Source organism: Phyllostomus discolor, chromosome 6, assembly GCF_004126475.2.
Source record: "Phyllostomus discolor isolate MPI-MPIP mPhyDis1 chromosome 6, mPhyDis1.pri.v3, whole genome shotgun sequence".
Classification (NCBI taxonomy): domain Eukaryota; kingdom Metazoa; phylum Chordata; class Mammalia; order Chiroptera; family Phyllostomidae; genus Phyllostomus; species Phyllostomus discolor.
The window spans coordinates 144,801,558-144,824,456 of NC_040908.2; the positions used below are offsets into that span (position 1 = coordinate 144,801,558).

At 34.2% G+C, this 22,899-nt stretch overlaps 1 protein-coding gene across 5 annotated transcripts in view; it reads right to left on the minus strand.

Annotated features, from left to right (window-relative positions):
- Positions 1 to 22,899, minus strand: part of IMMP1L (inner mitochondrial membrane peptidase subunit 1) — a 55,860-nt gene that overhangs the window by 12,975 nt on the left and 19,986 nt on the right. For 2 of the 5 annotated variants that reach the window (XM_036029188.1, XM_028516212.2), the window contains exons 3-5: positions 12,480 to 12,613; positions 10,857 to 10,945; positions 8,134 to 8,260 (exon numbers count right to left, since the gene is read on the minus strand). In XM_036029188.1, coding sequence (XP_035885081.1) covers positions 8,134 to 8,260; positions 10,857 to 10,945; positions 12,480 to 12,584 — 321 coding nt within the window. In that variant the 5' untranslated portion in view covers positions 12,585 to 12,613. Of the gene's footprint in view, positions 1 to 1,074; positions 1,343 to 2,044; positions 2,180 to 8,133; positions 8,261 to 10,856; positions 10,946 to 12,479; positions 12,614 to 17,889; positions 18,140 to 22,899 lie in introns of those variants that run through there. The other 3 variants (XM_036029189.1, XM_036029190.1, XM_036029191.1) reach the window with 3 other exon arrangements.

A 22,899-nucleotide genomic window follows, 5' to 3' on the forward strand; every position in this document is an offset into this window, starting at 1 on the left:
ACTTTACTACTATCAGAGTTGGAGTCTGCTTCAGATGCTAGCAACGAACAGCAGTGTCATAATTTCAGTCTCAATGTCTCCGGGTTACTTTTAGGCAACTTTCAAGTATAGAGGTCTCTTATAGCATACATATGGAAGTACATATTATATCTGCATTTTACTGAATGGTACAACTGCCTCCCTAGATTCACACAAAGGCAGTGACTTTCTAACTTTGAACTGGAAACTCAAACCAACTTGGAGGATTAAAATATTTTTAGATGAGAACACATTAGTTTTAGGAAGACTTGCTAATCGTTCAATAGAAATATTGATACTCATATATATACACATAAATATATGAGGGGAACCCCCAAAAACCTGAATTATCTTCTGGAGGACAGGCCCCTTGTAGTATACACTTCCCCCACTAGGTGAGTGTTGTAGGAACCCATCTGTATCAGTGGACTAGCTGGCATTGTTGTGAGAGGCTGCATTCGACTTCAGTTAATATTTTTTGAAGACTCAACACATTTGCCCATTTCACAATGGGTGATTAACGAGCACACCTGCCCACAATGAGCTGGGTATTCAGCAGTTTTTTGACCAAAAATGGATGAGCTCCCATGCCCCACCCTCTCTACAATCACCCAATCTCACCAAATGAGAAAAGTCCTCAAGGGGAAAGATTCTGCCAATGTGGAAGAGGTGAAACAAAAAGACTGCAGAAGCAATAAAAGGCATCAAAACTGGTGATTTAAAAAACTGTTTTGAGCAGAGGAAAAACATCCTGATAGGTGTACAGCATCAAATGGAGAGTACCTTGAACATGACTGAAATTTAAACATGTCAGAATAAATACACAATTTTTAATAAACAAATGCCAGGGCTTTTTGGGTCCCCTGCACGCGTGTGTGTGTGTATATATATATATATATATATACACACACACACACACACACACACACATAAAAGAAAATACATTTCTGCAAGATAAAATTTTATAAACTATTTAAGATCAAATTATTGAAACTAAATAAAATCAAATTATTCTGAAAATATTCAGAAAACACATCAGAAACTGCTTAAGTTGTGGGAGCCTCAAAGATGATAATTTAGTGTTAACATCAGAAGAAAAACACGTCAGAACTGTAAACAATCAGTCAAATTTATCTTCAGAATTGTGTTAACTATAGGATGAAAAAGTCACATCATCTCCGCAGTGAACTTCGCTCTAGCACAAGAGTAAACACACTTCCTCCACATCAGCTGCAATCAAGACATTAGCAGTGTGCTGCGATTGATTCCCCGGGGAGCCGTTGCCGAGAAATGGACGTGTAGCACAGGTTTTTATCGCTACAGTCTGCAAAAAGCAAGGCCCCTGTTTAGATATCCTTGTAATAAGTGGCATTATTAGGTAGTTCTTCTATTTAAATGACATAAGGATTTCGTGTATCAGCAGCTTGTAATAAGCCCTTTCAGTCTGATGAGTCCTCTCCCTACGCAGAAGTACTTTTCTGTTTATAATACAAGTGGTAATAGAAGGCCATATGGTTGTGACCTTTAGCTGAAGTAAATGACATTTAAACAAACAGAAAAACAGCATTAGGGTATTCAAGGATTTGAACTATAACCTAAATATACAGTGCACATTAAGAAGTTATTAGTGTTAACTCTATAAAGTGATCATTTTTTAAGCTGATTTTATTACAGTGACACTGGGTAATACAATTATATGTTTCAGGTGTACAATTCTACAACACATCATCTGTATATTGTATTGTGTGTTCACCACCCAAAGTCAAGTCTCTTTCCGTCACTACTTATCCCCCAGGGACCATTTTCCAATGCTGCTGGATTAGGGAGATTGTTTTTCAGTTTGTTGGTAAGTTTTATTTAAATATTTCCCAACACACTATAAAACAGTTTTATTACTGGCATATTGTCCCATTTCCAAGCTCTCCTTTTAAGGATACTACCTGTGCATCCTGTGAACATCTCATCAGTTATGTCTGAAATGTAAAATTGTCTCTATTTCCTGCCTTCCCACCAATAACAACAATGATGTTACTAACACACTCTATAATTCAAAAAGAAACAATGTAAGAAATATTACATTCCTTATTCTCCTACCATCGCTCTGTGGTAACAGACTATCATTGGTAAGTAACACTTCATCTTCTGTGCATAGCTCTGGAATCTACGGTATCAAGAACCATAAAGCTTTAAGTGGCCTGATATTTTGATAGGCCAATAATAAAAGTAAAAATATACACTCTTTATGACGACTATAGATTCATTTCCTTTAACAATAGCAAGAGAGTGCTATGATAAAACTACAGGAATATACTGAAGTCTTCATAATCATATTTCTTTTAATATGTCCATCTTCAATATGATTGAGAAACTGAAATTCAATAATATTTTAATTTTGGAAGATTGAAAAACTGAATATTCATTTTGCAATGAACAATCTCTGAAAAGCAGAAGTTTACAGTTAAAGGAGCGGTTTACCAACTACAAGTAATAACTCTGACCATCACTACCCTGCCAACCAATAAAGGATCACAAGAACAAAATACTGGTGTAGTGGTAAATAATGTCCAAAACGCACATGCATTTCTCCTGAAATGTAGAAAACTCTTATCACTGCGCAACGTCATTAGCAGGCACTGCGTGTGGCAAGGGCAGCTTAGCCCTCATCATAACAAACCCAAGATAGCATTTCTGGAGAACCACACCTTCCTTCAAAATAAGAGCTAGGTAGGTCCAGAGTTCCTCAGTTCTATGATTCCTTTAAAAGATTTAGTTTAGAGTATTCTAAAGTGGTATGTCAACCACTTTATTGTCATACCAAGTGGTATGTCGAAGCCCAGTGAATTTTTAGCCTGCTTAATAAAAATGATTGAAAAATACTATTCAGTCCGAATACAAGTCAGCTGGAGGGAAGAAGCAGTACTTGGCACTCTGCTGTCCTGGTACAAAGTAAGAGGGAACCTGCAGTCAGGTAGCCCTACCGTGGAAGTAGCTAAGCTTTCAAGTCTTCTATGCAGACTAGAATAACCCCAGATTGGCCAGTTCAGCAGCAGCCTACAGAGTGTTGTGAGCTATAGGAACACCTATCTTACTGAAAAATAGTGACATAATGCACTTGTTTGGGAGCAAGTTTTCGGTAGAAACTAGTAAAAGAAACTGAGTAAAAGCAGAATAACTGAAAGAAGACATGGTCAGACCCTATCCATATGTACACATTTATCTACCCTTCCAGTATTTTTTGTACCTACTACCTGCCAAGTCAAAGTTTGGGTGCTGCCACTAGGTGCCAGATCAAAGTTTGGGTGCTGGGAAATCAGCCATGATCAAAACAAATCCCTGCCATCTATTCTAGAGCATGGGTCAGCAAACTTTTTCTGTAAAGATCCAGATAGTAAATAGCACAAATTTGCAAGCCATATAGTCTCTGTTACAACTACTCAACCTCTGCTGTTTTAGTGAAAGCAGCCACGGACAATATGTAAATGAATGAGCATGCCTGCGTTCCAGTAAAATTACAAGAACAGGCAGCAGGTGGGATGACCAGGTAGGGTCTGACAGGCCACCCTAAGGTGTGTGGCTGTTGTTATGACCAAGATGGGGAGTCACTGGGGTCTTCCTGAAGAACAATGACACTGTCACTCTTAAAGGGCATCCTTACAAAAAAGGATTATTTCAGCTACTATGTAGAGCAATCAGTGGAGGGCAGGAAAGCAAGAAGACGAGAAAGGTATAAGCAGAGAGAGCGGTTCAGAAGTTACTGCAAGAAAACTAGGGAGATAAATTTGCCTCGCACCAGGACGGCAGCAGTAAGGGTGACAAAGAAGCGGTCTGATTCTGATTATGTTTAGAAGACAGAGTTAGGATTTCCTAATGTGAGGGATGTGGGGTGAAAGAAGAGGAGTCACAGATGACTCCCAAGGTTTACGACCTGAGCAGGAGAAAGGGACAAGCTTTACTGTGATGGGAGGGTGTGTGGCAGGGGCCAGGTTGGGATGGAAAATCAGTTTAGTTTTAGATATGTTAAGTTTGAGGTGACCTTTATAGACTAAAATGGACATATTGGGCAGATTTTAGATAAACACTTCTGGAGTTCAGGAAAGAAGTTATTGATATAAATTTGGGAATTAAGTTAGTATTTAAAACCATGAGACAGGGTGAGGTCATCTAAAGTGTGAGTGTGAACCTTTAGTTACTCAAACATTTGGAAGAACCAACAAAAGAAAATCAGAAGCAAAAAGATAGGAAGAACCTGGAGACAGTGGTGTCCCTAAAACTAGGGAAACCAGGTTTTAAGAACTCTTCCAAACATTAACTATTGGTCAAGTGAAATGAGGACTCAGAGTTGATCACGGGACTGAAGTCGCTGAGGACCCTTGACAAGAACTGCTGCATGACGTGCAGGGACCACAGCGTCACTGTACCAAGTCCTAGAGAGAAGACAAAGTTCGGAGTGCAGTCAGTGAGTGTGCACAACTCTTTCCAACAGGGAGATGTGGTAGCGAAGGAGTTAGGTGGTTTAGATAAAAATCTTACAGTGTGTTTGCTGACAAGGATTTACTATATATTTCAAAATGCCTAGCTGTACCACAGTTACACTTTGGATTCAAGTCACAGCCTGGACTCTCACATAATGTTATCCTCAGAAAGATAATGAAGTATTTTTCTTTGCCTCTTCATTAGCTTTATAACACAATTTTACTACATTTCCAGAGTCCTGGCCCAAATCCCCTACATTAAATAGGCTTTTACTTTACCTACTGTACAAATAGATAGGAGAATGCCAGTTCATTTTATGTGTTTCCTATTTGCTTAATGTTTCTACTTCCAGCTAAATATTTTTGGCAAATTAGAGGGTTCTAGCAGTAAGCTTGAGGAATTGCTATCATATAGGGAGGTAAGTAATTCAAGATGTTTGTGCTGAATACAATTTGTTTCTTTCAAGAATCACAAATTAAGCTTACGTCCTAGTAGCCAGTGCTCAGTCCCTAACCCAAGGAAAGAACTACTGGCCTCAAATATCAAAACACAATAAGCAAAACCCACTGCAAAAGAACCTTGATATGGTCTGCTTAGTTTCCAAATGCTTAATGTAAAAAATAAATCATAGTTCCTAAGCGTGGCTTGCCATACAGACTTTTAGAACTCTGGAGTGAATAAAATGGTTCCACTTCACTTAACCAATGATCCGTTTATATTTTTATATGCCAGCTTAGGAACAATGGTATTTCTTTCATATGCTAAACTCTGTATTCTAGGTTCCAAATGACAATGTTGGTGTTTTGCTTTCTGAAGCACATACTTAGACAATAATGTTTTTTTGCCTGGAATTCAAAACACATTTACTATTCATCATTGTTACTATGCAGTTCAATCAAGATCTGAATAGTAATGTCTTCTTCTTATAAACAATAATAATTTTTCTAAGAGGATGCGCAGGTAAGGAGAAGAAACCGATTGCATAAAATACAGCACCAGTGTGCTTTTGAGATAGCTGAAAAAGGGAACCCTCTGAAGGAGCAGACCCTGCAAACAGTTTGGTCTCGCTTTATTTAGAGTGCCCCAAACTTGGATGGATTTTTGTTATAAATCATCTTGATTAATGGAACACATTTACTAAAGTGGTTCTGTAATAGCTATACAATTCTTACAGCTTGAAAAATTCTAGCCTAGAAAAACTGGTCGGGGTGAGAAAACCTTCAAAACTTCCTGGCTTCTCTTTAAGGACCAATACTGCCCCTGACCAGAAATAGATCCTTTTCTTTTTGAAAACAATAAAGACAAATACATTTTAAGGGAAGTATAATTTGATGAGATGGGAGTAGAAGCAATAATAGATAAGGAGAAGATAGTATGGGAGGAGAAGTTGTAGCATGTTAAGGAGTACAAATTCTGGGTGGAGCCAGGCTAACGATATTTGAATTTCAACTGTTTCTCTCATTTACTGTTTGAAATTGGGCAATTTATTTAACCTCCTGTTTTTAGTTTTTTACGTCTGTCAAATACTACTCCTACCTATCTATCTCATTGGGTTGCTGTTGTGATAATTAAATAAACTAAATCTTGTAAAGAGTTTCAACAGCGTCTGGTACAGAGTACATACGTAAGTGTTGGCCAGTATTACCACAGTTATGTTTGTACACTGATAAACATGCAAACCAACGTGAATGGAATACACTGAAACAAAATGGGAGTGTCCTCTAATTTATCCATTCATTAAACATAATAAAACTCCAATGGACGTTTTCCTTCAGTAGAATATTTAAAAAAAAAAAAAAAGATCTACATCTTACAGCCCTCTGGTTGTCTTTTCTGACTACTTAGCAGAGATTTTATCTAAATCCTTTTGTCCTGATGTTTCTCCTCTAATAACTCAGAAAGGAAACCACCACCACCACGGTGTGGGTGTGCTGTGTGAGTACCCAGATCCTGGATGCTATCATGTATATGTTTTACTGATTTGTCTGTAAAATACCCTTAGTTTGCCATGTATAACGCTAACTTTTTGCCCAAATTTTTGAGGGAAACATAAGGCTGCACATTACACATGGGTACCCTGACTACATACCGGGGAAAAATAACCCTGTGTATAATGTGCAAAAACACTGGTGCACAGTATACACAGGAGCACATTATGCACAGCAAAATACAGTATTTCCCATCTCGAGTATATGCTTGTTGCTAAAACAATTCAGAAGTTACGAAAATGCCCTATGAAACGGTAACAGTCATATGAAGATGCAACCATTATGTAAAAGTCTGACATTTTTGAAGAATAAAATAATATAATGTCCCTGGTAACATCCAAAGAAAAACAGCTTTCCTGATACCGTGCTATCATCTTCAACATTATTATCACCATCAACTAACTATCACTAGTACGTTTAACACTAATGGTAATAAACATCAGAAACATTTGCATGGTTGAACCATCGTCTATTATGGATGGTAGATAAGTGGACTGATTATGTAATAGTCAACTGACCAAACTTACAGAGCAGTCAGAGGCTATTTATAGTTCAAAATAAATTTACAACGATGAAAACTATTTAACTCTTAATTATATGCTTACATTGGGAATGAAGATAGAGGTAAAGTTAGTTAATAGATGTAATAGCTATATTAATAATTTGATAGTGACATAGAAATTTTCAACAAAAGTAGAAAATTACACTATAATTATCAAAGGAAGAAAACTGTATGCTGACTAAAGTAAAGGCCACCCTCTTCTGCCAAAGCTCTGTCATAGTGGCCATGTGACTGGCAAGAGGAGGCAGCACATTACACCTGCTATGATGCTGCTTTTCCTTTCTCTAACTGGATAGGCAAGTTGACTAGACCAAAAGTATATGCAATTTCTATTCTAAAATTTTAAGTAGGATTTTTAAGAACTAAACTACAGGCTTTATTTGATTTTACTATTGTAGATTTTCCTTTCATAAGTTAGTTGGAAATCTGTCTATGCCAGGAATCCACACTGCATTTAGCTGGGATATCTCCTTTGTCTTCTCCAATCTACCACAATTCCTGTCCTTGTTTTTCATGACCTTAACCTTTCATTTTTGCAGAGTACTGGTCAGTTATGTTGGAGAATGACCCTCAATTGCCCAAGTTTGTCTGATGTTTTCTCATGATTAGACTGAGGTTATATCCTCTTTTGCAAGAATACCACAGAAGTGACATGCCTGAGAGTGCTTCAGCTCAGGGACTACACTATGTTGATCTGTCTTGTTGTTGGTGAAGTTAACCTTGATCACTCAGTACAGGTGGTGAATGCCAGGTTTCCCCTCTACAAAGCTACTGTTTTTCCCTTTGTAATACATATCTTGGGAGAGATACTTTAGCCTATGCAAATATACTATTTTCCCTCAAACTTTGGCCCAGTATTTTGACATCTATTGGTGAATCTTACCTGCAACAATTATTACTGAGATGTTGATACAGGGTTTTAAAAGGAGATAAAATATAATGACCAAATAGTTCTTGATACATACATACTTAAATTCCACTGAATGCAGCACTTTAACTTATATTCAAAATAGAAATGTCATTTTCTTTTGTTTTCAATTAATGTTAGTAAATTATTAAACCAATGAATAACATAATTGAAATGTTACTTACATAACTATGGCTTTTAAAGAATTCTGATGGACTTTTGGTGAGCATTTTGTCTCCTTCCAAACCAATTACTCTTTTACAAATATTTGATTTTGGATCACTCGGGCTTTTTGCAATCACAATGTCACCTCTGAGGGAAAAAGTCAAAGAAATGACAGTGTTATTTATTGAGCATAAACACATACATGGCATCGCTATCATGCTTTCATAAAGTAACCTAAAGCCACACCCTTTATCCTCTCACAGACTGGCTCCCCCATACACTGACCAGCTTTGAGAACCTCTGTGACTGACTTTTATCCATTAGAATCCAACAATGAGGGGGATGGAAAAACTATTAGAAGGTTCCACAATTTCTGATTATCTTCTGAAAGAAGATAAAAATTATCTTCTTTCACTGTATCCACTATGTGTTACTTCTGTGCCCAAATGTTTAGAAACAAAACTATGGGAAAACAATTCCATGTAAATACCACCAAATTCCCCAAGTTAACTTGACTGCCCAGGCAGGAGCACTGATGGACTCTAGAGCGCACAGAGTGATGGAAACGTGATCTATGCTTCCCTAGAGCTCAAAGTATCGAGGAATTATAGCACGTAAGTTATATAACCCAGACAATTTACTATAGAGTCAAACAGACATATTTGAGTAAAAATATCAGAAGACACAACCAAATAAAATGCTAAAACCTGCCCCAACATATACTGCAAACATAAGTTGCCATGATTCATGGAAGAAGTAACAATCTACATGTGTTAAAAATAAGAAAGATCTTCAAAGTGGAAAGGAAGATGGAGACAAAAATGTAGGAGTAGTGCCTCAACAATAACAAGATGCTCTTTCTGCTAAAATGAACAATAATTGAATTGTTGACTAATACACATACTTAAAAGGATTTAATATATTTAGTTATTACCTATACCTAGTTCCAGAAATAATTTGATGTTACTATAAGATTTTGCAAATAAGGGTCAATATCTTACTCATTTTAACATTCTCTCTAATGTACAGCACATTTTATAAATTAGGTGCTCATTAACTATTTGTTGAGAGAATAAATAGCAGCGAGGCTATCATTGTCTTGAGTAAAAGTGTTCTGAGCATTTGACTGAAAAGTGATCCATGCACCAGACATGCAGACTTCCATTTTGCCTAAAACGGATGGCTATTCTGGCTTTAGAAATAGGCAGCAAGTAAGAGTGTCTGAAGTCTTAGAGCTCTGTGCTACTGACAAAGGAGAAAGAATACTCAGGACAGTAATATGTTTAAAAGAGTAGTTACCAACTGACTACCTTGGTTGTAAAAGTTACTTAGGTATGTCTCATAAAAATGCCAAATTTTGAGCTGTTTTTCAATCTAACAGACCCCTAAATGAATAGAATACAAAATGAAACCCTTTAAGAATCTTCATTAATTGCCTGAATGTAGTAATTTGTACAATATTACCCATCTGAATGCAAGGAGTATCTATCAAGAAAAAAGAGAGAGAGATACAATGTTGAGCTATTCATTTAAAAACTATTTAGCCAACAAGGCCAGTTCCTTGTTAAGGAAGCTCAAGAACTAGGAGATCAAAATCAGGCTATCAGCATGGAAAGCAGAAACTTGTCTTCCTGCCACAGTGAGCCTAGGTTTCCAATTAATCTAAAGACCTTATTATGATATTTTGATATATGTTAAAAAGAAAAGAAGCTAGAACACAACCTCTGATGCAAGTTTTATTTGAAAACCCCATATATATATTGAGTAGGTATCTTGAAGTTGTTGTGGGTGAACGATCTGAGGAAGGATTATCCAGGCACCATGCTAGACCACAGAGCTTGACCAAGATGTAGTTTCTTTGTACAGAATCTAAGCTGGTAAGATCAGTACATGCAAAAAACACAATAGAAAAGGTCAGTAAGGAAAGTGGAGTGTCTAAACCTACTTTTGCCATAAGCTAAATACCAGCTAGACTGAGTCAAATTTCTAGCTACTGGAGAGGAAATCTGGTATAGATTTATTTTTTCAAAATTATGAAAAACCAATGGACCCCAAATTTTAGGGAATCAGAGGTGTCCTTTAGAAAATACATAAAAATTTTAATGCATGACATGCATTCAGAAAGAATAATACTCATGGAGTTAACTAGAATAAATAGTATTAGAGAATTCGAAACACCATTTAAAATAGGATTTAAAAAAGATTTAGTGGCAAACCACATTTGCCAAGGAGTTTTCCAACTTGATTAATCAGAAGACAAATAGCAGAGAAGATTCCTCATCCCCACTATAGACAGTGCTGTAGTGTAAAAAGCACCAAGGGCTCACCATAGGCTATAGAGAATAAGACAGTCAGTCGTCAACAGAAATAGGATTATTTTAAAAATTTAGAAACCAAATCAATGATTTGGATATGTAAAGTAGTTCCTGTCTGGTTCTTGACTCAAAACATTCTAGCCACCCACCCCCCCAACCACAAAAAAGAGTAAAGTAGGCTTGACTGTACATAAAAAAAGCACCGGCTAGCTATGTTGGACAATGATGCAAAGGACATAATCACCCAGAAACTCTGCATGCTGGAGAAACTATGAACATTTTCTCAGACTGAGAGAGAACTTTATCTAGCTTGTCAATCTTCTGGATTTATAAAAGAGTTCTTAGATAAAGTTCAGAAACTGCAGAAAAGATAGAGTGAGTGTGTGTGTGTTTTCACCATAAACATAACATATCTATGACTAATATACCTTTGGATACCATGAAAATGTCGACTAAGATTTTCTGCAAAGACAATATCTGAATTTTGAATTGTAGGCTCCATTGATGGTCCAGAACACTGAAAAGAGATAATTTTGTAATTTAAGTGGAAAACCTTTTTAAATATAACATAAATCATGTGCGCAGGCCTAAAAGAGAAATCAAGCAAACGTTCTTCCAGCTTAGATGACTCATAGTAAACTGGCAGCTCCCAGATAAGTTCAACTCTGCAGAGTGGCCACCAAGTTGGGAAACTCGGGCAAATATATTAAAAATGGTCTACTGATACTACATTATAATATGTAAATAAAATAATATTACCTATGTTTGCAAATTTTGGCCATCCTGTAGAAAGTAAGCTCTTGAGGCCAGGGACCTTGTTTCTCATGTTGCCAGCTTTATAACCAAGGTCAAGAACAGTGCTTGGTATAAAGCTGATCTCAAAACACACGCTGAATGACTAAAGGAATGTTTTATTTACTTTATTAGTATTGTCGAATACTGAGTGCCCATGATGGTGATTTATTAGATGGTTTCATATTATTCTCAATGAGCTGATGCATTTCCTTCTCTTCTAAGAGAACAGATTATTCATTGATGGGACTGTAACATATTTTATACTGAAAAATACTGGCATAATAAGATGTAATTTAAGACTTCACACTAGTATGCCTTAAAAGACAATCTCCATATATACCTCAAAACTATAATAACTGATCACTGTTACCTCAAAAAGTCTAAATACAACAGTCTCTATTACTCCACTTATATGTAAATAATTTTTACTCAAGTCTTCCTATCCAGGCAGAAAATAAGAACACAATGAAAGTTTATGTTTACTACCTCTGTAGCCCATTGGAAATTTAAAAAATCAAAGAGGGGAGTTGCAGTTAAATACATTTATTTGCATTACTCCAGCTCAACTTGAGGTTGTATGACTGAATCTTTCAGGGTAAACCTGATAACAGCAACATCAACAGAAAAACACTGACTTGACATTCCATCAATGATTTCATGAATATGACAAAAGGTTAGTACGGTCACGGTTGACAGATTCATAACATAATATTTTTAAAAAATCATTTGTGGGGAGCATCCATAACATTTTAATACTGACACAAGGGAGAATAATCATTTGTTTTAATGACAGTTAAATGCAATGGTTAAGGGTAGGTGTTTTGAAATCTGAAGAAATCTGTGTTAAAATTCCCAGTTTATTTACTGACTGTGGGATCTAGAGCAAGTTACTGAAGCTTTCTGAGCTTCAGTCTCATCATATGTATACTGGATTTCTAATAAGTATCTCATAGAGTGTAAAAATTAAATGTGTTAATAAGTATGAAACAACGAATATATCCTGGAACATTTTAGCATTAAATATATGGTAAAAACTATTATTCTTAGAGTATTAATAGGGTCTTTTGTGCTTTCTCAGAAACAGAATACAAATACAGTCTCTTACATCCAAAATTTACAAAGATATTATGTTTTAAGTCAAACTTTACTCATTAAATCAATAACTTCAATTATAATAAAGGAGGAAACTCATTTTCCTTCAATTTAAAAAAAAGTATACATTTAAAATTATTATTTTCTTGAATGTAAAAACTTACCATGACAACACCACCAACGTATTCAAAAGCACAATGAGCTATACAGCCATACTGGATAGTATAGCCAACAAGTCGAAAGGTTTTTCCCAGAATACCACGGAGCATAGTTCTATGTAGACTCTGTCAGCATTGGCCTGATGGTAAATTTTAAAAAGTTTCATGAACACTACTATTTTTAGACACTTAAGAAATAGCTCTATTGTAAAATATTTTATAATCACCCAGAATGTGCTAAATGTACAGTTTGATGCAGAAAAGCAACAGCTTATTTTCATTTCTGCTAAAGATATTTTAAATGACAAATTACAGCCACTTAGTATTTTGATGCACTGAAAAAAAATTGTATCCGTCTATCACTGGGTTTATATATGGAGTAGATAACTAGTAGGCTCTGAACTTGTCTGTCCCCTGTCATATCCTACAAAAGGCAGACACCTGTGGAAAGATATTAACTCTTTCAAAGTACTAATAATAGTTTTTCGTATTGTTCCCTGCTATACCACAGCAGTTCTTGTCATATGGTAGAATATAAAGGAGAAAGCACTAGAATAGGTATGTGGAAATTCAAGTATTAAATTGGTTCTTTTATTAATTTGTGTGATTGTCAATTAATTACTTCTCTGGGCCTTCACCAAATGGAAATATCTCACAGAATGGATCTGAGAATCAAATTCAATAACATATTCACACATGTGCTTTGTAAATTATAGAGTTACATTCAGTTTTCTAACTCTCTAGTATAAAGTTAGAAAACACTATTTGGGATGTAGGTGATAATGGCTTCTTTCAATACACATAAAAAATCCTCAAACAACCACCTAAGTAATGATAATAACAGCAATGATAATAACAGCAAATACTTAAATAGTAGTTCTTGCTATGTGTTGGGCACTGTTCTAATTACATCAACACATTTAATTCTTGTAATCCTATGGTAACCTATGTATCTTATTTATAGAAAAAGAAACTGAGGGAGAGGTTAAGGAACTATTCAAAATCACACAATTCACAGGCAACAGTCAGAACTCAAAATGAGGCAGTTGGACTCTAAAATGCACTACTAGTGTCTACTGCTACTCAATTAAAATAAATGTGTTGGAAACTATAAAATAGGCATGGGAAAGAGAAAGATTAGACTGATGTTAGAAGTAGCTAAAAAGATCAAGCAGCGTGAACACTAGAAACTAGACATTTCTCCATCCTTAGCCGTTTCTAGGATAGTTTCTAGAATAGTGCTTGATTTAGATCTATCCATCTTTTGATGTTGGCGAGGTGATTTCAGAATACCCTAAGCCACAAAGCAAACATCCACAGGATTGTTCAGATCTGGAATATCTTTATTTATCTTTTAAGATTTTATTTATTTATTTTTAGAGAGGGGAATGCAGGAAGAAAGAGAGAGAGCAACGTCAATGTGTAAGAAAAGCATGGATTGGCTGCCTCGAGCATGCCCCCAACCAGGGACCTGGCCTGCAGCCCAGGCATGTTCCCTGACCAGGAAGTGAACCAGCGACCTTTAGGTTTGTGGGACAATGCCTAACCCACTGAGCCACACCAGTCAGGGCTGTAATTCCTTTAAAAGACGATAAAGCATTTTGTCTCAGAAATAGGGGAAAAATGCAATGTCAATGTTAACTGAGAAAAGTAGTTTATAGAAATTCATTCATTTTAGATTATAAGCAGCCAAACTAATATAATTTTTTTCTTTTAATGAGAGGAACAGTTGGTCACTCTATTACCATTTAAAGAAAGGTTCATGTTAAGAAAAGGTGATGAGAAAGAAGTAGATGTGAAGCAGAAGACAAATCCCAACATCACAGTTTTGCTACAAATATCTTCGACTGGACAAGAAAAAAGCAGCAGACAGGACATTCCTGAGACAGCCGTGATTTCTCAAATTCAAGAATAACTACGCAAAATACAGTTTCTCATATAATGATATACATAAAGTAACTGAGAGATATATGTCCATTTCAGACCTGAATGGAAGTTATTGTGACTAGCTAGGAGAGAACAACAAAGACTCATTAAGACACAGATGCTGAGTGATGTACTCTGCTCAATAGCTAAATAATTCACTCACACAGCAGCCTCTCTATCAGAGCAATTCAAAATCCTGCCATTTCAAAATCACCTTCAGAACTGCTCATGAATTGTTCAAACCTATAATGTTAAATCTACTGTAAGACTTGTGCAGAGGGTATTTTTTTTATTTTCTAGAATTGCAGATTCAAGGAGCTCTAATCCCCATAATCTATGAAGATTTTATAATATTTAAACCTATTTGAGTCATTGACAAAGGAAATAATTGCCATCACTTCAAGGTTTAGAGCAGTAAATAGTGTTTTAAATGTGACTGCAGCATTAAAATAGCCTGAGAACTGAATTCAAAATCCAGATTCCCAGGCTCCCATCAGAGAGCTAAAGAATGGCAATCTGTGGGAGCAAGGCTGTAGAATCTGCAGTTGTAATAAGCTCCCAGAAAGGAAAGGTAGTAAAAAACTCTGTGCTGCTATTTGAGACCATTGAGATATATTCAACACTTATAGAAATTTGACAAAATTTAACCATTATTTTAAACTGAATGTTAACTTTAAGATAATTCTACAAAGTATCATTAAATTTTATAATGCTAATATTTCAGTAATTAAAAAACCCAATGTTATTTTCTGAAGTTAATTTTTTACATATACCCAAAACCAAAACACATTTTTATATTTAGAAAGCATGAACAGTCAGTACTTTTAATATAATCAGGTACCAGACTCCAAACAGTGAAATACCAAAACCATCTCATTCATCCACTAATAATGCCCCAAAGGCTATATAATCCATGCGTTTCAGGACAATATACAAGTTCTATGAGTAAGAGTTGAAGGATATGCACTAAAATGGAAGAAGTATCATTTAGCATTATCACTGACTAGCTGTCAAGGTGCCAGTCTACAGTTCATGAATGGCTCTCGCTATGATACTAGGTCTCATACAGTAGCAGAGGACAAAAAAGAGTTTATTATCTCTAAATCAAGAATTGCTATAATTCACACCCTGCTACTTTGTTACACTTGACTTACTCCTTTCTAAAATTAAATTTTTTCTTCTAGGTTATCTTAGGCTTTATCTCTTTCTCTTATCTCTATAAATATCTCCCTCAGCTCTGACATCATCATGAGTCACTTATGTACTGTATTTTGCCTTGTATAATGTGCACTTTTTTTGCCCAAATTTTTGAGGGAGAAATAGGATGTGCATCATACATGGGTAGTACTAATTCTGTTTCTATATACTGTAAACTGAAAGATTTTTTTCCTGGAAGTTTGGGCCAAAACCATGGGTGCACGTTACACATGGCAAAATATGGTAACAGATTAAGTTAATATTTGTAGTTTTTATTTAAAGATAAGCAAAATTTCTTATGTTATCAATAAGGTATTAAAGTCAAATAACCTATACTTATCTGAAAAGAATGTATATCATTGAGAAGACTTTATAATGAATTTAATTAAGATGAATTTTGGGGGGACTTTCCAAATGAAATAACCATCTCTAATCAAATAAGAATAATGCCCAAGATGGAGACAGAAAAAACACTTTCCAGAGCCACTCAGTAACCAAGTGAATAAAAAGTAGAAAAGTAAACCGTGACTGTGTTTAATAAAAGCTTTGAGACAAATTTTGTTTTGAAAGGAAAGCTACTTTTTAAAAAAATACATATATAATACTGTTAACTACCTTAGAAAGTTAACCTGAGGAAATACACTGCCAGGCAAAATAATGTGAAACTACACATAAACCAAATATTTTATATTTAAAGTAAAAGTAATTATATTATGAGAATAAAAGAAAGATTTTATTTATTGATTTGAGAGAGAGAATCATCAATTTGTTGTTCTACTTATTTATACATTCGTTGGTTGCTTCTTGTATGTGCCCTGACTGGGGATCGAACACACAGTCTTGGCATATCGGGACAATGCTCTAACCAACTGAGGTACCCATTTGGGGCCAAGAGAAAGATTTTAGACTACTTATTTCATCAATAGATCTTTTCATTATGATCATAGAATTTTAAGTAAACAGTGTTTCCAACAGCAAAAATACTATTAGAAGACTAAAAAAATCCTTTATAAATTAATGTAATGCAGTTCACTAAAAATACAAAGTTTTCTCATTAATTCACTTTAAATGTGACAACAAATGAAGAAACACATTTTGGAATATAATAGTTTGGATCCCACTCAAGAATGACAAGTTTGCTAGGTAGGTCTGACCAAAGAGCTCTTTATAAACTTTATTATATTTCATTTGTTGATTCTCCTAATAAAGAGTTCACATGAAAAAGAATAAAATTATTCATATGTAAACAGAGCCTATAAATAAATCAATATATTATGCATAATGGATGATTATATTTTAGTTATTCTTGTAATTTCAAAAATAATTGTCACCTATATGTAGTTAAGATTTAAGAGTTTTAAAACATGATTAAGGTTTTCCAATTTATTTTTTAAAGGCAAAGCTACTAAATAAAAAACACAGTAAGATAAAAATCAAGTTCTATGAATAAATATTTTAAAAGTAAGTACTCTAGGATCATAACACTGACAACACTAATTATCTTTTCTAGTCTTGGCAGTTTTGTTGCATACTGTTTGGGTGACTGATGGGATAATTTCACTTCATTTTCTCTCCGTTTATTCTGGACCATGGAAGAGAAGAATATTAAAATAATGAACATCTCTAAACAAAGTACTTGATAAAGTTTCTAGTTGAAATAAAATGCTTAAAAAATAAACCTCAATTAACTAATACATGATTCCAGAGCAAATAACTAAACCCCCATCTTCTAAAGGAAAACTTTGACTAAGAATAGCTGATTTAAAAAAAAATAAGTCTATTCAGATTAATGTTATTTTAGGACTTTTACATACTAAGACCCTACACTTTCACAAAAAGCCCTTTTTGTCAACAGTATAAGCTAGCATTACCATAATTATGAAAAATATGTCTATATATTTTATGTCATTTAATATTTTACTTACTAAAAAGATTTAAATAGCAGGAATCAAAGTAGTTGCAAACAGGTAAAACGTATGACAAAGCAAAGTATTCCAATTCCTTATACCTATAAGCATTTTATTTAATTTACTGATAATTGCTTTATTTCCAAAACACTAAAATATTTAATTTAATATTTAATCTCAAATATAAATCTTCACCAATAGCAAATATATATCACTCAAATAAAAAATATATAAAAGACATTATTAATTAACTTTTCAAACTGAACATTTAAATTTTAAGTCATACATAGTTTATAGTATATATGTCTTACATATTTTATAAGTCAAATAGCTAAGACTCCATATTTTAAATAATTAATAAAAAGGATTTTCTTTGCCTTGATCACCTGATTTTTGGTTGTTTATAAAATTAATCACAGTTAGGGTAGAAATCGCTTTCAGCTTTATGAATGACATCCAAGAGATGGGAAAGGATTAGTTCTCAGTCGCTGCCAGTTACAGCGCCAGGTGGCTTTTTCTGCAGTGAAGGTGTTACCGATAATCCCATTACACTGGTACTAAATCTTGCAGACATCAAAATTATCACCAAGGTTCCTTTTCATCCCATCCTTTCCAAATGACTGGAAGTCGCTTCACCTGAAAGAAGTCAAATCCACATGCAGCTGCTGTTTTAGCAGGCAGCAAACTCCCTGAGAATGCCAGTCGTGATTCAATTTTGCGGTGCTGGTGGCCCCCTATTCCCTGTCCAATAATACATCTGTTAAAAAATCCTACAGCTACAAATCAAGTTTAATCCTACCAGGGACCTCATGTTGGTCTTGTCTTCCAAAAAGGCAGCAGGTTCTGCTGTCTATCTTTGCCAGCGTCTGGGGAATACCCTCTAAATCCCAGCCCTACTTAGAAGAATAAGCTAAGGATCACAAAACATGACCTCAAAAACCCTGATATGACTATATTCTGACCCAGAGGCATTCATTCTAGGTGAAGATTAGAACTTTGCATAATAAGATTACACAGCAAGTGAATGATATCAAGGGACTATCCATATGCAGCCGCCTGGTTTTCTATAGCCAGCCTGTGCTCTGCAATATGCAGTACAGACGAAAAAGAGCTTGGTCTTTCTAGCTGAAATAAAATAGATTCACATAAATTAGTTGGCCATTTCCAGATTCCTAAATCCCCTATTACATCTTTTATTGACAGCTCCTGTGAGGATAGCACAAATGTTATTCCTTTTTATTCTGTGCTTCTATAACAATCATGCTCTGTAATTGAAATGTACATAGATTATGGCTCAAAATTAACATCTTGTTTGCTGTAATCTTGGATTACAATTCACTGTGTACATAATAAAATTAGGAAATCAATGGATGGATTTATCAGCTCCAAGAAACTAGAGGTATTGTTTAAAGAACAGCTTAACATTTTGTGCCAACACTTTAAATGCAGAAGTCACAGAGAGAAGTCAATAAAAATTTAAGTGACTAAAAAGAATACAACATGCATCAGCCAATATCTGTATAAATTAGACTACATACGAAGAAGCTCAATTCCCTCAAAATTTAGAAAATATGAAGTATTCAGAGATCTCAAGAGCATATCATTTTTCTCTCTAAACCATACTTGAGCAAAAAAGTCAATTACATATAAGATCTCTACTTTTCATAAAGTACAGAAGTAGTACTTTATACAAAGCACCTTGAGCATTTTATACTTTCAGATACTTGAATAAGTTCAAATCATTTATAATTCAAGGTTTTACAATTCTTAACTATATGTTTTTGAAGTACTTAGTGAAATAACTTCTCCTTATATTGGAATATATACAGAACACTGAAAATGCATAGAACCCTAGAGATATTTAGAAAACAATACTTTATGTTCAGCTTTTTTTCTTCTAAGTTTAAAGCTATACCAGCTCTTAGCAAACATATGAAAAGAGACATGAATATCATGGATACAGACACTGATAGAGAATAGTTCTAAGAAGGCAAAGAGGAATTCTCCAGTTTATATTTTTTAAAAAAGTACTAAGATTTGACATATGATTCTTGTAAAGCTAAGCTCCTTGGTATACTTGAAATAGGACTTATTTGACAAGTTCTATTTGCCCACAATTGCTAAGGACCATATCGCATCCCTTATATTAGCCATTATCTCTTTATTATCAGAGTATCCATAAGCATAGCTATACAATATCTGCTAAGTACTCAGGAGTCATAATTCTGATTCTGTATGTTAAACAGGCAGATGTATACCAATAGTGTAAGTGGTAGAGCTACAAAAAACACTGTGTATAACTTCAACTACATAGCACATGAATACTCTTTGATTACCTCGATTAGAATATTACTAGAAAAATAATGAGGGATGCAAAACCCCACATATTTCTGTTATGACATTTATATGCAATACTTTAGGGCTATACTGTTCAATAAAGTAGCCACTAGCTATGTATGGCTATTGAGCACTTGAAATGTGACTAGTCCAAACTAAGAGGTATTGTAAGGATAAAATATACACTTGACTTTGAAGACTTAATACAAAAAGTAAAATATCTTATATTGATTACATCTTGAAAATATAACAATCTAGATATAGTGGGGTGAATAAAAAATATATATACACATATATATATACATATACATACATATGACTCTCATCTTTCATCTGGACAGAAACTAAAGCAGAGCATTACTATGGAAAAACAAACATTCCAGTGTCAAATCTGATAGATAAGCTTAGCAAAGAAAGAACAAAAAGCAGTCATTTTAGTCTATTTCATATTTCTAGCTGTAGGGTAGTAATGAATAAGAAGGGACCAGCCAAATTGCTGACCATCACGTACCAAAAAAGAACAATGTTTCATACTTACAAAAAGACTTTAGTCTAGTAAGTATTGGCTTTTAGAAAAAGTTCACCTTGGGCAATTTCATAAAACAGTGGTAAGGACTATTGAGTTCAAAAAACAGAAACTTCAGAAAACATGTCTGGATAGAGCAAGGACCATGAGTTTTTTTCTAAGGTGCTATATAAGTATTTATATTCAAATTTTAAAACTAAATCATAAGTAATTAACTATAGAGATTTGAAACATTTATTTCAGAATGTTAGCATAATAAAAACATTTAGAAAAGGGTCCACTTTATAAGTTATTAGAAAGCACTTTTCCATTAGTCTACTCATTATCCATCAATGTAGGTTTAAAAACATTCATTAACAAAGAGTTTTACAGAAAGAAGGAAAACTATAAAGAGTTAAAATATAAAATATACCCATAATTTAATTAAAAGAAGTTAATGGCAGCTTTAGCATGACCACAGAAAATTGATATTATATAATTAAACTACAAGGTCTATCTTTGTCAAACATTGGAATATTCAATGTAAACAATAGTATGTAAATATTGAACTCATTTAAAAATTTCTTTTCATAATTATTCCTTTATATAATATTTATCTAAAATATTAAGGCTAAAGATGAAATGTGAGACTCAATAAATAAAATGGACAATATCTAAGTCAGTCCTTTATAACCCAGCCATGCCACTTTTTCCTACCCTTTTAAAATCATATGTTTCTTTCCTTTTCTGGTTACAAGTATCACATGTACACACAGATACACAATCACATAAAAACAAAACAATGACAATAAAAAAAACTTTCTAACCATCAATATATGAGAGCAATGATATTCAGTCGAAGTTAATCCCCAGACATCCAAATTCATGAATAAAAATTCATCAGTTTTAAATACACTGAGCCTATTAAGCAAGAACAAAAGCATATGCACAAAAGAGCTTTTAATATATTTCAAAGCCCACAAGAGCCATGGTCTCATTAAAATTATAAATTACACAAACATGGAATGAAGATTCAAACTGCAGTGCAGCTAAGCAGATTACAGAAAACCCCACGTTCCATATGATAACACACCATGGCCCTCCCAGATGGGGGCTTGGAACAAAAAGGCCATCACCGCAGCTAGGGAAAACCTCCTTGTGATCTCTGGTTTCTGTTCAGCAGATGACAGCCAAATAATATGTTGATTATTCTGTTTGTGCTGCTAAGCTTGTAAGATGGAATAAAAGCGATATGATCTATTGTGAACCCAATGTTAATGTGTTGCTCCACTCATAAATAATATACTGAATTTATTTTGAAACTATCTTTTATCTGAATTTTAGTTTTTAAATGCATGAATTAAAATAAAAGCCAAGATAAAATATCATTTAATTTGAAGACTTAAACTAAGAAATGTAGATGACAAGTGAAAAATATCTAAGTGCTTAGCGAAGAGTCAAGTACAACCACCTTACTGTAATTTCAGCACTGTGATCAGAGATAAAACACATTTTTAAACAGACAATTGCTCTCATTAAGAAATATAAATGTAAAGTTACAAAATACAATAAGTTAATAACATACATTACTGACAAGATAGAAACTAAAATACCAGGAAATATAAAAACACTTTTCTGCACTACAAATATATAATAGCACATAATCAGAACATGTCTTGTATGTTTCTGAATAATAAAAAGTATCACTGAAGGCCTTATGAAAGTTCATAACTTGTACACACATGGATGCTCACAGGAAAACCTACTCAAAAATTAAAACCTAATTTTTCCCTCAATTAAATATCCTAAAGTTTAACAGAGTAAAGTGAGGTAACTGGGACTGTGCCTATAAATACTTCACCAAATTTTATATTTCGTGGATAAAACTTTTTATGAATACTAGTATTATTAAAAACATTGGAAATCATAACATTGGTTTTTCCATCCCAGAAATTCCTCCCTAAAAAATCTAGTAGACTCTTCTTAAAGGCAAACAACTTAAACAAAGCAGTACATTAAAGCCGCAGTTGAAGCAAACATAGATAAACAAACTGTTTTCTTAAGGGGTACTTTGTAAAAAGCACATAATTATGGTCATTAACATAAATCCACCTCATTTTTCTGTCTAAAGATATAGATTCTTGAGTCTAAAAACCAGAGCAAAATTGCCTAACATGAAATACAGTCTAAAATTGCAGAACTAAAAAGGTAAAACAGTAGCACTTTAAGAGAAAAACCCAGAACATTGTTAGAATAGACAAATATTTCTTAAACAAGATGAAAAAAAGCACTAAACATAAATGACAAACTAGACTACGCTAAAGTCCTAATTATCTGTTCATCAAAAGAACTATTAACAGGTTGAAAGGGCAAACCTCAGAGTAGGAGAAAAGTTTGCAATACCTATTTTCAATTAAGGATTCATATTGCAAATATATAAAGAACATCTACAAATCAAAGAAAAAGCCCAACAGAAAAGCAGGCAAAAGAAATGAACAGGTACTTCAAGAGAGAATAATAAAATAGGTAATATACATATGAAAAGGTGCTCAGC